This window comes from Anolis sagrei, chromosome Y, assembly GCF_037176765.1.
Source record: "Anolis sagrei isolate rAnoSag1 chromosome Y, rAnoSag1.mat, whole genome shotgun sequence".
NCBI classification, from domain to species: domain Eukaryota; kingdom Metazoa; phylum Chordata; class Lepidosauria; order Squamata; family Dactyloidae; genus Anolis; species Anolis sagrei.
Window position 1 is genome coordinate 19194696 of NC_090035.1, and position 15223 is coordinate 19209918.

The 15223-nt window shown below is 42.5% G+C and overlaps 1 protein-coding gene across 9 annotated transcripts in view; it reads right to left on the reverse strand.

Moving 5' to 3' along the window:
• LOC137095106 (ran-binding protein 3-like) overlaps nucleotides 1-15223 on the reverse strand; it is a 286433-nt gene that overhangs the window by 60612 nt on the left and 210598 nt on the right. For 8 of the 9 annotated variants that reach the window (XM_067461370.1, XM_067461368.1, XM_067461369.1 and 5 more), the window contains one exon: nucleotides 11955-12079. The exons of the other annotated variant lie outside the window; for it this stretch is intronic. In XM_067461370.1, the coding sequence (XP_067317471.1) occupies nucleotides 11955-12079 (125 nt within the window). The remainder of the gene's footprint in view (nucleotides 1-11954; nucleotides 12080-15223) is intronic. 9 annotated transcript variants of the gene reach the window in all.

The window sequence follows — 15223 nt, forward strand, 5'->3', positions numbered from 1 at the left end:
CAGTCAACATAGAAAGAGACCCCCTAATGGAGGGCAAGTGACTATACATAACTGGATTGTGAAGAAACCAAATGGGACAAAGATATCAGCAAAGGTACACCTAGCAGAGCTACAATCAGCCTTGGGGCACACATTGGACTTAAATTATGGTGAATTCTGTAAACACCTGACACAGAATGGGCAAAGAGGAAGCATAGAACTAACATTCCAGGATCCTGAGGTGAGATGCAAATTCTGGTCCTTATTACACTCTCTCAGTGAAGATCTACTATTTGAACTAAAACAGCCGCAGAATGAAAACAGGCCTCGGCATCCCAAACATCCAGCATCCTGCTTACAGGACAGGCAGGGAAGCCCACCCAGAAATGGAAACTGGAGGGGAGGGAGGAATCATCATCATAGCACCCCACCCCTACATATCCAAACAATATCCAGCTACAACAAGAACATAAGATCAGAAACACAGGACATCACAGGTACTTGGTGGATGGAGCATATCTGGGCAGTCCTAAACAAAAATGTGCCCCAGACCTTTTCCCCAGAAGCTCGGGAGGTCACCACAGTGGGATCCTTGTCGGAGACGAAAGAACTAACACTGAACATATTCAATCATCCACTAGAAACTTCAGTTGACTGGATAAAAAGCAAATGGGGTTGGATATAGTCTCCTGGAATCTGGCTGGCTGGGAAAATAAAGCGGCAGATAAGGAATTCATTGAAACTATTCAGAAATTCGACATTATCTGCTTGCAAGAGACCTGGACACATGAACTTAACCCTCCATTCCTATATGATTACAAAGCATTTAGTCTCCCGGCTGTTAAAAAGTCAAAAAAGGGAGGAGGAAGTGGTGGTTTGGTGTCCTTTATCTCAATAGAACTAGCTGGAAAATCCCAAATGGTGGATTTTGGCCTGCAAAACAATTACAGTGCAAATAATCACAGATACAGGGAAGATTTTTTTCTGTATAAATGTTTATTTTCCCCCTCCTAATGGCCCTATAGTGACTCCCAAAATATGGGAAGACCTAACATTCCTGCTTGATGAGTTACATTCGAAAGCTCCCACGGCATTGGTTCTTATATGTGGGGACTTCAATGCCCGGATTGGAGATGCTTCAGAAGGCCTTTTGCAATCCTTAGGTCTAGATTTGGAGGATATTTTTCTAACTTCACATTCTTCTATGGATGACAAATATAATCAGCAAGGTATTAAACTTTTAGAATTCATATACCACCACAGCTTATACACCTTGCACGGGAGTCCAAAGGACTTATCTAGAGGCTATTACACATATCTGAGCAAACGAGGCGGCAGTGTCATTGATCACATCATGGTATCACCAGAGCTGTTCCCCAAGTAAATACCTTTGACATCCTGGAATGCCTAGAAAGTGACCATTTCTCTTTAGTAGTGTCTTTAGATCCAATTCTGGAACAGACAGAATTATCCAGAACAGAAAACTTAACTGGAAAATTGTTGGGAGAAAGAGGGTGAAGTGGTCAATAGATCTAAGCAGTTCTATCAAAGAGAAATTACACAGCGACTGTTTGATGAGTATATATCTCCAACTCTGTGACAAGTCAACAAACCATCTAGAGCTCTATCAACAAACTGTAAACAGGCTTAGACCTTGCGTAACAACTTCTACACACAAAAACTTTCGGTCCACAATGTATGGCTGCAGGGCATTGAATGCAGGGCATTGAAGTATATTGAAAGAGCATTAAATAGAATGGACTCAAACAAGGCCCCAGGGCCAGATGGATATACAGTAGGTCTATATGCCTTGAAACAGGAGTTAATTCCATTACTGAGAAAGGTTATGAATGAAGCAATCTCAAAGCAAGTAATACCTGATTTTTATCCCAACCATCCTCCCCTCTTCATCCTTGAAAGCCATTGTGGCATTTAATGAATTTCTTGCGTAGATCACTACTCCTCTTTTTTTTTGTGTGATGCTAGTGAATAAAATTCCTTGCCCAACTGCGGCTGTGTCAAATATGTGCTGTGTTTTGCTGTGATATGCGTTTCCTGGAGAGCAATCAGATCGTAATTGCCTTTTTTGAGTAAGTTGAAGATCAGTCTTCTTTTGTTTGGGGTGTTCAGTCCGTTGACGTTGTTGGAATATATTTTTAATTTATTTGACATTGGGTGGTTGTTTCTCACGAGCTAAAGGTCCCATGTCCTTCTCCCCCTCCTCATCGTCCAACGTTTCTGGCCTTGGTCTCTTCTTGTCCTTTCCCCCCGTTCTCCGTCCTTCATCTTAGCTTTTGTAGATTCATGACTTGTTTTGTGTGATTCTGTCTCACTTGAGGACCTAGGTGTAAGGCCCAGATCATTGTGGAGTTTCCTGTAAAACTCCTTCGTTTTCTCTTCTGACGTTAGCCAGAATTTGCTTTCCCTGTATGTCACTTGGATTCCCTCTAGACGTTCCCATCTGAATTTAATCCTGTTCTTTTTGAGCACATCTGTCAGGAAATAATATTTTTTCCTCTTATTCATTGATATGGATGTAAATTCTTTCAGTACTATCACTTTTCCCCCCCTGTATGTGATCTGATCTCTTGCTTTCGCCTTAATAATCTCGTCGCGGGCGCTCTTTCTACAGAAGTTGACCACAATGTCTCTAGGGACCTTGTTCCTCTTGGCATAGCTGGAGTTTACTCTCTGTAGCGTGTCTATCTCTTTGTTCAGCTCTTTGGGTGTGATGTTTATCATGCGAGCCGAGATTTCCGTAATTATTTCTCTCAAGTTCTCTCCTTCTTTCTCTTCAATATTCCTGAATATGAGTTGGAAGTCGGTCTCTTTATACGCCCAGAGTTCTTGTTGCCTTTCTAGTTTGTCTTTTGCTTCCTCCAGTTTCTTTATTTTGGCTTCAGTTTTGTCTTGGCACTTCTTTAAGTTTAGATTTTCTTTAGTTCTTTTATTTTGTCCTATACACCGCATACCTCTTTCTGTATCTGAGCCATATCTTCCTTCATTTCCTGCCTTAACTTCCCCATTTCTTTTTGGAATAGCTTTTCCATATTCTGTTGTGTTTTTTCCTGACTGTCTTCTATTTTTTTTCTATCTTATCTTGCATCTTCAGCATTTCCTGTAGTAGCTCTTTAAAAGGCGTTTCAGGCTGTGTTGATAATCTTCTTGTGGGGGTGGGGGTCGCGGCCATCGTTGGTACGGTGGCTGTGATTGCAGTTGAAGGACTTGTTGTAGGGTTTGTTATTTTACTTTGTATCCCTGCTGATTGGATTTTCTCCGCCATTTTTTTTGGCTCTTCCTTTTAATTTAGCTGAGTCGTGGGGAATTGGGGCTACTTTATTGGCCAAGGTCTATCCTCTGAAATTGCCAGGGGTTATGTATCCCTCTGTGTTCTTCTAAACTTCTGTTCACTTGATTCTACTCTTATTTTGCTCTTTCCAGCTCTTCCAGAATTGGATTTTACCCCCTATTGTGACCTTTCACCATAGTTCCCGAGTTGCACCTCAGCGACCCGCTTTTTCTTTCTGTCCTTCTATTCTGCGGTCCTCACAATCCCCTCGCTTCCTTATCCCCCCTCCAGCAGCCGCTGTCGCCTCCTTGATCCCCTCTTGTAGATGCACCACCTCCTGTGTCCACCGCCCCCCCCCGCCACCACCCCGCCACCTCACCCAGCTCCTTTGTGTCCAGGCAGCTTTGCCGCCCTACCTTCTTCCATTGAGCTGGGCGTTTATTCTCTTATTCACTTCGTATTCTTCCCCCCCTTCCTCTTAGGTATTTTGTGTGTTTGTTCTGGTCTCCTTCCTCCTTCCTTTGCCCCTCACGTTTCCTCCTCAGGTGCACTCTCGCCGCGCCGCCGTTCCTCCTCTCTCCCCCCGCACCTCTCGCGGGGTTGCAGCTCCTCTCGCGGGATTTCCGCGTCTGCGCGCACATACACGAGGGGTTGCGCTAGGGCAGTAAGGAGCAGTGGGGAGCGCGTCCTGCACGTCTGATTGTGCAGGCGTTGCAAGCGTTGCGGATCTCTCCGCTCCGTCCTTCTCGTGAGGAGGGGAAGGAGAGCGAGGTGCCGGATGAGTTGCTTTGAAGGTAGGGGGAGTAAAGGCCGGCGAGGGGACAATAGGTGGGTGAAGGGGTGGGGGATGTGGGGAGGAGGGAGGGGGGAATGAACAGATTACCAGGTGGGTTCTGCGCAGGGTTATGTGCTGGCAAAGCGATGGAAGATGTATTGAGGATATGTTACTATATCCTAATATACTAATATACAAATTTATACAAATATACAGATTTAAAGTATGGGACAGGTGTGGTATTGTTCACTCACGCTTTCCCGCTCCTTCAGTCTTTCCAACCTTCATCACGTTTTGTTTCTCAAGGGCGGGGAGGGTTTTCCTTTCCTTCGTCTATTTTATAGCCTTGCCATACTCCTGCTCTTGTTTTCGATTCGCGTTCTGTTATGCTCTATCCCGGTGGGGGTGCGGTAGTGGGCCCAATGCCCCGCTTCTCTATTTCTTTCTTTCTTTCTTCTTCTGTTCTTGTTTACCTTGACTTGATGCTTTTAGTAGAGGCTGGCTGCATTTGCAGTTCTTTCGAACCGTGCCTTCCCCCTGGGCGCCGGCCCCTGAGATTGCCAGGCAGGTTTGACCACCCCCCTTGAGGGGGGGTAGCTCTCACCCGCCTCCGCAATTCTCCTGGGACTTTGCTGCCAAATCGACCTCTAATCCGTCAATTTGTGGGGTTCCTTTCCCCTGACCCAGCTGGGGGATGCTCAGGTCCTCCGCCAGCTCGCGGAGCCACGGAGGCCTGCTGCAGCCGCCATCACGCCTCCACCGGAAGTAATGGACAAGAGATCCTACTCTGCAATATCTACGCCCCCACAGGACCCAAAACAAACTTTGTAAAAGAACTCAGGAAAAAACTCTCTGAACAGACTCAAGCGGATCTGATCATAGTGGGAGATTTCAACGGGGTAATAGACCCCAGCCTGGAGAGAACAAAAAAGAACAGGAAAGACCTAAACGGAGGGAAACTGCCAAGCAGTTTTCTCCAACTGAAAAAGGAGCTATATCTTCAGGACACCTGGAGAGTCAGAAACCCGGAGGGAAGGGACTATACCTTCTACTCGGACAGACATTCATCATGGTCCAGAATAGACGCGCTCTGGGCCTCAAACACCTTAATGACAAAAATAAACAAGATCCAGATTCTGCCCAGAGTACTGTCCGACCACTGCCCATTGATGTCATGGGACTAGACATCAATGGAAGTGGAAATTAAATGAATACCTATTAAGAGCCGAGGAAGATATAGAAATATACAGAAAGCATATCAAGGAATTCTTTGAGTTCAACAAAAGTGAAGAAATACACCCAGAGGTGATTTGGGCGGTGTTGCGGGGGCACTTCATCCAGCAAGGTGCGATTAGGAATAGGAAGAGACAAGAGGAGCGAACCAACCTAATGGAGAAAATAAAGGCAAAGGAAGGTGAACGCAAAAAAAAAAAACAAAACAAAAAAAAAAAACACCGAAGAATAGAAAGATCAAGCTGGAGTTAGAACTTCTGAGAAAACAGCTGAATTCATTCCAACTCGAAAAGTTAGCAAAAAACCTAAAATACATGAAAGTCAACTACTTTGCCAACGCAAACAAGCCGGGTAAATGGCTAGCTAGGAAATTGATGAAGAAGAAACAACAGCAACACGTCATGAAAATTTCAAGAAATGGGAAAACCTACTATACAGAAGAAGAGATCCAAAAGCAATTCAGGGATTTTTTCAACGAATTATATCAAAAAGACAAAATCAGAATGGAGGATATAGCAGCATACCTAGCCAAGCGCAAATTAGGAAAAATAATGGACGAGCAAAGGGAACTCCTCAATAAACAAATAGCAGAGTCCGAAATCAGAAAGGCTATAAACAACCTACCCAACAACAAAGCACCAGGCCCCGACGGATTCACTGCAAAGTACTACAAGATATTCCAGGAAGAGCTGACCCCACATTTAAAAGTAATATTTAACAACATCCTATCTGAAGCCAGAATGCCAGATTCCTGGCAGGAAGCAACCATCACTCTTATCCAAAAAGACACAATGGAAGTAGAAAACATGAAAAATTATAGACCGATATCGTTGCTGAACAGATTACAAAATCTTTGCCAGTATAATCGTGAATAGACTGAAAAAATTCTTAAATAACACCATTAACGAGGACCAAACGGGATTTCTCCCATCAAGGCATATGAGCGAAAACTTAAGAACGATCTTGGATATTATAGAGTACTATGCAACGAATTTATTTTATTTATTTAGTACACTTGTATACCGCTAATATCTCAGCCTAAAACGGCGACTCATTGCGGTTTACAACATTTAAAAACAACAATAATTCCGATTAAAAATATAAAACACATACATATACAATACACAGTATTGGGCCACCAATACAGACCAATGCATCTCTTAATTAAAGTCATAATCCAATTTCGTTGTCTATGATTGCCAGTCCTTGATCAAAAACTTCATCGCATCGGATTAGCCGAATGCTTGCTCAAACATCCATGTTTTCAGTTTTTTCCGAAATGCCATCAGCGAGGTGGCTGATCTTATCTCTATAGGGAGGGCATTCCAAAGCCGCGGGGCCACCACAGAAAAGGCCCTGTCTCTCGTTCCCGCGAGCCGCACCTGTGAAGCAGGCGGGATGGAGAGAAGGGCCTCTCCCGAAGATCTTAGGGTCCTGGTGGGCTGATAGGCCGAGATACGTTCGGATAGATATGTAGGGCCAGAACCGTTTAGGGCTTTAAAGGCCAAAGCCAGCACTTTGAATTGGGCCCGGTAGCTAATCGGTAGCCAGTGGAGCTGGTACAGCAGAGGAGTTGTATGCTCCCTGCGCCCTGCTCCTGTTAATACCATGGCTGCCGCCCGTTGGACTAGTTGGAGCTTCCGGGCCGTCTTCAAAGGCAACCCCACGTAGAGAGCGTTGCAGTAGTCAAGGCGGGATGTAACCAGAGCGTGGACTACCGTGGCCAAGTCAGACTTCCCAAGGTACGGTCGCAGTTGGCGCACGAATGCACAAAGGGAACTAGGACTGTTGTTTCTCGACGCCGAGAAAGCTTTCGATCGTGTCAGTTGGGACTTCATGCTTCAAATAATCAGGGAAAAAGATATGGGCTTTCAATTTACTAATGTGATAAGAACTATTTACTCAAAACAAAGAGCAAAAATTAGGGTCAACGGACAAGATACAGAAAACATCAACATTGAAAGGGGTACTAGGCAGGGATGCCCGCTATCCCCCCTGTTGTTCATCATGACACTTGAAATCCTTCTGGAGGAAATAAGAGAAGACAACAATCTGAAGGGAACAAAAAGCCAGAAGGATGAATTCAAAGTAAAGGCTTACGCAGATGACAGCGTCTGCATAATCGAAAACCCTCTTGATACGATCGCAAAATGGATAGACAAAATAAACAACTACGGGAAAGTCTCAGGTCTGAAGATCAACAGGACAAAAACTAAAATCCTGACAAAAAATATGACCCCAGCCAAAAAGGAGAAACTACATGAGATATCGCAATTTGAGATCGTTAACAAGACAAAATACCTAGGGATACAACTCACAACAAACAACGCACAGCTGGTGAAGAACAATTACAAAAAAACGTGGAAAGACATCACCAAAAAGATAGAAAGCTGGAAACAACTAAATCTAAGTTTATTAGGTAGGATAGCCATTCTAAAGATGAATTTGCTTCCCAAAATGATCTTCCTGTTTAGAATGATCCCGATATTAAGAACTAACTTCTGCTTTACACAATGGAAGAAGGATATCCTGAGATTTGTGTGGAACGGTAAAAAGGCGAGGATTAAATACAAATCGCTGACAGACGCAAAGAGGAGGGCTAAGCCGCCCAAACTTACAACTATACTACCAGGCCAGTGTTCTGTCCTGGGTGAAGTAATGGGCCACTCTCGCGAAGACAAGATTGTTAAATCTAGAAGGCTTCGATGTCAGAAGAGGCTGGCATGCCTATTTATGGCATGACAAAGCAAAAATTGAAAAGAATTTTACTAATTACTTTGTGAGAGCGGCCCTCCTCAAAGTTTGGGAGAAATACAAGAGAAACTTTTACAGTAAAACACCTCTGTGGCTGTCACCCATTGAGGCCCACCATAAGAGAGAGTTCCCAAGCAATAGATGGCATACTTACAAAACCCTAATAGAAAAGAAAGATAATCAGTGGAGATTAAAATCAATAGAAGCTCTCAGGAAGATAGATGAAAATCTGTCCTGGTTTCACTTTTACCAAGTGGCAGAGGCATTTAAGAAGGACAAGAAAGCGGATTTTGCCCCGCAAGACAACTTCTGGGACTCAATAATGGTGAAGGAGAAAAAACTGATAAAAACGCTCTACCACAAACTGTTAGAATGGGACACGGAAACGGAGCTAGTTAAAGAAAGCATGATTGCTTGGGCAAAAGACTTTGAACACACCATTTTACTCCAAGAATGGGAAAGTATTTGGAAGAGAAAAATTAGGTATGCCAAGGCGGCGTCCATAACAGAAAACTGGTATAAGATGGCTTATCGGTGGCATCTCACACCCCAAAAAATATCGAAATTTTATAAAGGGATAAACAGCAACTGCTGGAAATGTGGTTCCCAGTTAGGAACATACTTTCACACCTGGTGGCAGTGTAAGAAAGTGAAGGGGTTTTGGGTGGAGATCCACAAACAAACTCAACAAATAATACAGACAAAATTCGAGCTAAAACCCGAATACTACTTGCTTTATTTACTAGACTTCAATCTCGATTCCAATAAAGACAGGATTCTATTCCATTTAACGGCGGCAGCTAGAACCGTTCTTGCGAGCAGATGGAAGCAAAAAGAGCTTCCAACTACGGAAGACTGGCTGCTAAAAGCCAGGGACCTAATGGAAATGGATTCTCTTGCCAATCTAGTGTTTGATAAAAACAAGAAAAGAAGGACAGACTGGAAGCCAACGAAGTCATACTTAAAGGAAAAGAAAAACATCGCACCAGAATGCTGGAGTAGAGGGTAGTGGAACTAGACAAGACGCGACGAAGAAAGGAATCAACAAGGTTTCGGAACAACCCCGCAGACTATTTTGGAAGTCAAGCTTTTTTTTAACAAAATATGTATCATTTACCCACTCTCACCCTCCCCTGCCCTCCCTTTCCCCCTCCCCCTTCGTCCCCCCTATCTGAACCCTCCCCCCTCCCCCCTGCCATCCCCACCATCCCTATTTCCACATTCCCTCCCCACCTCCCCCAATACCCAATGTCTTTTATATGTTGTTTACTGAAAATGAGAATAAAGATTATTTAAAAAAAAAGAAGCAAGTAATACCAAAGTCATGGAAAACAGCTGAGATAGCAGTAATTTATAAGGAAGGAACAGACCCAACGGACTTAAGAAATTATAGACCAATATCATTAAATACAGATTACAAAATATTTACAAACATTTTGGCCGTGCGTCTAAAAGATTTTCTAAAGGAATGGATTGGGGAAGAACGAATGGGTTTTTTACCCAATGGAAACATGAAGGATAATATTCGAATAATACTGGATTTATTAGAATATTATGATTTAAATCATCAAAAAGAAGTTGCCTTTTTAGCTGTGGATGCCAAAAAAGCCTTCGACAACTTAAATTGGAATTATCTTAAAATTTTAGTTCAAGAATTAGACATGGGCTTTGGATTTAGCAATGCAATCAATTCAATATATGAGACACAATAGGCTAAAATTTCAATAAATGGTCATTTTGGTAAGGAATTTAATATTACCAAAGGTACTCGACAAGGCTGCCCTCTCTCACCTTTGATTTTTATTATGGCCTTAGAAATATTAATGAAAAGTATTAGATAAGATAATGACATAAAAGGAGCAAAAATTGGAAAATATGAATTTAAAGTGAGAGCTTTTGCAAATGATGTGATCAGTATAGTTGAAGAGCCAAGAGAAAATCTTGAAGCATGGTTTAAAAAGATTGATGAATTTGGTAAGCTTGCGGGCTTTAAATTAAATAAAACAAAAACAATGGTATTGACAAAAAATATGGATAAAAAGAAACAAGAAGAAATTCAAAAACAGACAGGATTACAAATAACAACAAAGATGAAATACTTAGGAATTTGGATCACAGCGAAAAATAGCCAACTTTAAAAAAATAATTATGAGAAACTATGGAAAGAAATTAAAAATGATCTAGAGAAATGGAAATATTTAAACATGACCTTCTTAGGCCATATTTCATTGGTGAAAATGAACATCCTGCCTAAATTACTTTTTCTATTTCAGAATATTCCAATTATCAGAAACGTGAAAAAAACTAGAGAATGGAATAAGGACTTATTGAAATTTGTCTGGGGAGGTAAAAAATCAAGATTTAAGTTTAAGGTGCTAACAGATAAAAAAAGGGGGAGGCTTTGGTCTCCCAGACTTGAGACTGTATCATGAAGCGAGTGCCTTATTATGGATTTCTGTGTGGATGAAACTAAAAAACGAGAAATTACTCTCCCTAGAGGGTTTTAATTTATGGGCAGGATGGCATTCTTATGTCTGGTACAATCGCAAGAAGAAGGAGAAAGGCTTTGGCAATCATTTCGTAAGGTCTGCACTATTGAGGACATGGCTAAAGTACAAAGGAAAATTTTACTCTGAAACTCCGTTGTGGATATCTCCTATGGAAGCGAACCAGAGGAGATTGTTAGGCTGGACGATATGGCCAACATATAAGGATCTATTAATTAAAAATACAATAACCCTAAAATCTTATGAAAATATTAAAAAAGATTTCAAAAATATCTCTTGGCTACATTATATGCAAATAAACGACTATTATAAACAAGACAAAAAGATTGGTTTCAATTTGAAAGACTCAACCTGGAACAAAATCTTCCAAACAGATAATTGGCTCAATATGTTCCATCGATGGTACGTTACACCTAAAAAATTAGGCTTAATGTATAAAAATATGGATAAAAAATGTTGGAAATGTCATGAGGTTGAGGGTAGTTTCTTCCATATGTGGTGGTCTTGTAAGATAACTCAAACTTATTGGAAAAACATACATGAAGAGACACAAAAAATATTGGGAATATCATTTTCAAGAAAAACAGAATATTACTTATTAAATATTATGGACTTATTAAATATTATGCAGTATATAAATGCAGTAAATAAGTAAATAAATATTTTCAAAAGGAACAAATGCCAGGCTACTTCTAAAATTATAATGATAATAATAATAAGCCAGTAAAGTTGGTCCCAGTGGTGATTGGCACACTGGGTGCAGTGCTTAAAGACCTTGGTCTGCACTTAAAAACAATTGGTGCTGACAAAATTAACGCCTGTCAGGTGGATCTGCATGATTTGCCAATAGATCACACTTGTGAAGTGTCTGACCTATGATTGAATATAAAAGCCAGCATAGTGATCTTGTTTGCTGTGTACTAATCTTGTTATGTCTCAAATAATAACATTATTATTATTATTATTATTATTATTAATAATAATAATAATAAACTATGTTCAAAGGGAACATAGGCCAGACTATTTCAATGACGATGATGATGATGATGATGATGGTGTCTTCAGGCCACTGAATGCCACCCAGGCAAAGAGTGTTTCCAGGCAGCAAACAATTAAAAAAGAACAAAGACTAGAGTAGCAGATGCCTTCACTCATTGACTATGCGATCTTCAAGGTTACTCACATGCTAATGGATAGATCCCACTCAAAACATGCTAATTGCACCCTTTACACTTGCATAACAGACAATGGTTCTTTCCTCCCACCCTGGACATTATTCAACAGGCACATAATGTACTCCACTTGCTTGACTCCCATAATATCTTCTGAAGATGCTAGCAGCCAGAGATGCTGCCGAAATGTCAGGAGAAAATGCTGCCAGATCACATTGGCCACGCAGCCTGGAATCCAGACTGACCTGCAGGACGTTGCTCTCGGCTTCTTCCCCGGTGATGACTTCCACTTTCTCCAGCAGACACTTCCGGGCTGTCGCCTTGGTGTAGGCTGCAGCTGACTCTGCCAGCGACTCCGAAATGTTGTTGACTACACAGAGACAGGAGGGCAGGGTTCAATCTGGTGCGGGGATCATGGGTGTTGCAGTCAGTTTTACAATTATTATTATGTTTATTTATAGCCTGTTTTTTCTCTCCACCAGGAGATTCAAAGCTGCTATATATCTATTATTAGTATTAGAATGTATTGTTATCTATAACCATTGTAAAAGTTAAAAATATGTATGTGTGTATGTGGCTGGAGCATCCACTTACACAGACAAGCTCGGCATCCACAAACAGCAATAGCTACCACTACAAAGGAGACCCCAATGGCCCTACATCCAATGACATTGAAGGTTATAGTGAGCGCCATGAACGTGTCCAAGAGCCTGGCCAAGGTCCTCCACCAACACCATACAGCCCACCACCCAAATGAAGGCTTTCATTCAGGAACAATTACATCTTACATTTACTGTTTTTTCTCCACCACAGATATCCCAGTGTTTCTTTCTCTTTCCATTGGTGTGGAATTTGCATGACCCCATCCACTGCCTTTCCTTTAACTCTTTCCTATTCTTTTCTATGGCACACAGCAAACAGAGTAATTGATCAGCAATTGAACATATGAGAGATTTGGGGGAGAATTCACCATGATGGAAGTTGCAGTTCACCCTGCATCAGGACAACCCCCACTGACAATGGACCTGGACCACATTTGGCACACAGAACCCCCATGACCAACAAAAATACCAGGGAGGTTTGGGAGGAATTCACCTTGACTTATAGAAGTTGTAGGTACTGGGATTTATAGTTCACCTACAATCTAAGAGCACTCTGAACCCAATCAATGATGGACCTGCAACTTGGCACCCAGAACCTCCATGACCAATGAGAAATTCTGGAGAGGTATGGGAGGAATTCACCTTGCTTTATAGGAGTTATAGGGACTGGGATTTATAGTTCACCTGCAATCAAAGAGCACTTTGAACCCCACCAAAAAGCGAATTTGATCAAACTAGGTACGGAGATCTCCTTTGACCATCAAAAAATACTGGAGGTCTTTGGGGAAAATTCACCTTGATTTGGGGGAGTTGTCGGTCACCTATATCCAGACAGCCCTGTGAACCCAAAAGCTGATCTCCTTTGACCATCAAAAAATACTGGAGGTCTTTGGGGAAAATTCACCTTGATTTGGGGGAGTTGTCGGTCACCTATATCCAGACAGCCCTGTGAACCCAAAAGCTGATGGATCTGGACCAAACTTGGCATGCATACCTGATATGCCCAAATTTGATTACTGAAGGGTTTTGGGAGAGATTGACCTTGAATTTTGGGAGTTGTAACTCACCTACTACAAGAGAAACTGTGACTTCCAGTGATGAATCCCCAAGACTAACTCAGACTACTGGAGGGATTTGAGGGAACTGACTCACCACAGTGGGAGTTGTGGTTTGCCCTACAGTCAGAGAGCATACTGAACCCCACCCATGATACATCTAGAGCAAACTTGCACAACTTAACAAATTTTAAGTACCGATGGAGTTTCTGGGGGTTAACCTGGTGTGATTTGAGTTGTAGTTCACCCACAAACTTATGCATGTTGTAAAATAAAAGACTTTTTCAGTTAACCTGGGCAACGCTGGGTGCCCAAACTAGTATGTGTGTATGTATGTATATGTACAGATACATAGATAAATAGATAGATTACATACCTGTGACCCTCTTTCTTCGAGTGGTGCTCTGTGAATTCACACATGTGGAGTGTCTGCGCCTGCGCAGGCCCCAACAGAAACTTCTCTAGTTTAAACTTTCCAAGTTTTGGCAGTAACCCCGCCCAGTCCCCGGCAGGGCATATAAAGCACCCCGCGCGCACTCAGCAGTTCCTACGCTGCAAGGCAGCAAGAAAAGCGGAGGTTTGTTAGAGGGGAGGCTGGGAGGGTTTCTGTGAATTCACAGAGCACCACTCGAAGAAAGATAGTCACAAGTATGTAACCTACCATTTTTCTTCGTGGTCTCTGTGAATGCACACATGTGGAGACTAGCAAGCTGAGGTCCCGGAGGCGGGAAGAACAAACCGACCCTTTAATAAAGGACCAAACAATTTTATTGGTATCAAAAGCATCACAGTATCCCTTGGGAAAAGGGTAAGAACACATGTAAAAAATATAGGAGTACGTGATCCTCCTTTGGCCAAGAAAAAAGGCTATTGTCACAGTATAAACACACCCATTTAGATGAGGACGCATATATTATAGTTGCATGAAACATTCAAACATTTTAGCATAACCACGGTACCGAGGCCATCAAAAAACCACAACACTCCTGAGCCCGTGAGGGGAAAGGTGGCAATTACGTAGGCAAGAGCAGAGGTGACATGGTATTTTTCAGTGAGCAATGAAAATAACGGAAAAGACACATCATAATAATGCACGAGAGATCACGACATCAAAAGTATATTTATGAACTGAGCAATATTTATACAATGATATCGACATTCAACATGTAACATGGTATCGAGGAACACTGTAATGAGGCTAGGGAGGACAAGAAGCCAGGATTGTCCTCCCAAACGCCAAGTCGGGCCTATGCCTGGTGTCCAGTCTATAATGGGACACAAAAGTCTGCGGTTAGCCCAGATGGCCGCTTTGCAAATAGTCCAAGGGAATCCCTTTCAAAAAGGCAGTTGAGGCGGCCACTGCCCTGGTCGACCGGGCCCGAATGACAGCGGGAGGCTGGCGATGAGCTAGCTAGTAGCATAGTTCGATGGTCGATGCAATCAAATGCGAAAAGCGTTGAGAGGAGATTGGTAGGCCCAGCTTGTCTTGGGCGTACGACACAAAGAGTATTTGAGTCCTTCGAGACTGGGAAGTCCTGTCCCTGTAAAACAACAAGGCCCTCCGCACTTCAAGGAGGTGCAGTCTTTTTTCCACCAAAGTGGATGGCTATTGAAAGAAAGAAGGCAACACAATGTCCTCGCTCACATGGAAGGGGGAAACCATCTTCGGGAGAAAAGAAACGTCCATGCGGAGAACTGCCCTGTCCGCATGGAAAACCAAATAAGGCTCATCAACCCGCAAAGCCGCCAGCTCGGATGGCCTACGGGCCGAAGTGATCGCCACGAGGAATGCCACCTTCCATGAAAGGAGGCGAAGATCAAGGAGGTAGCACCAGATGAGCAAGGATGAGGTCAAGG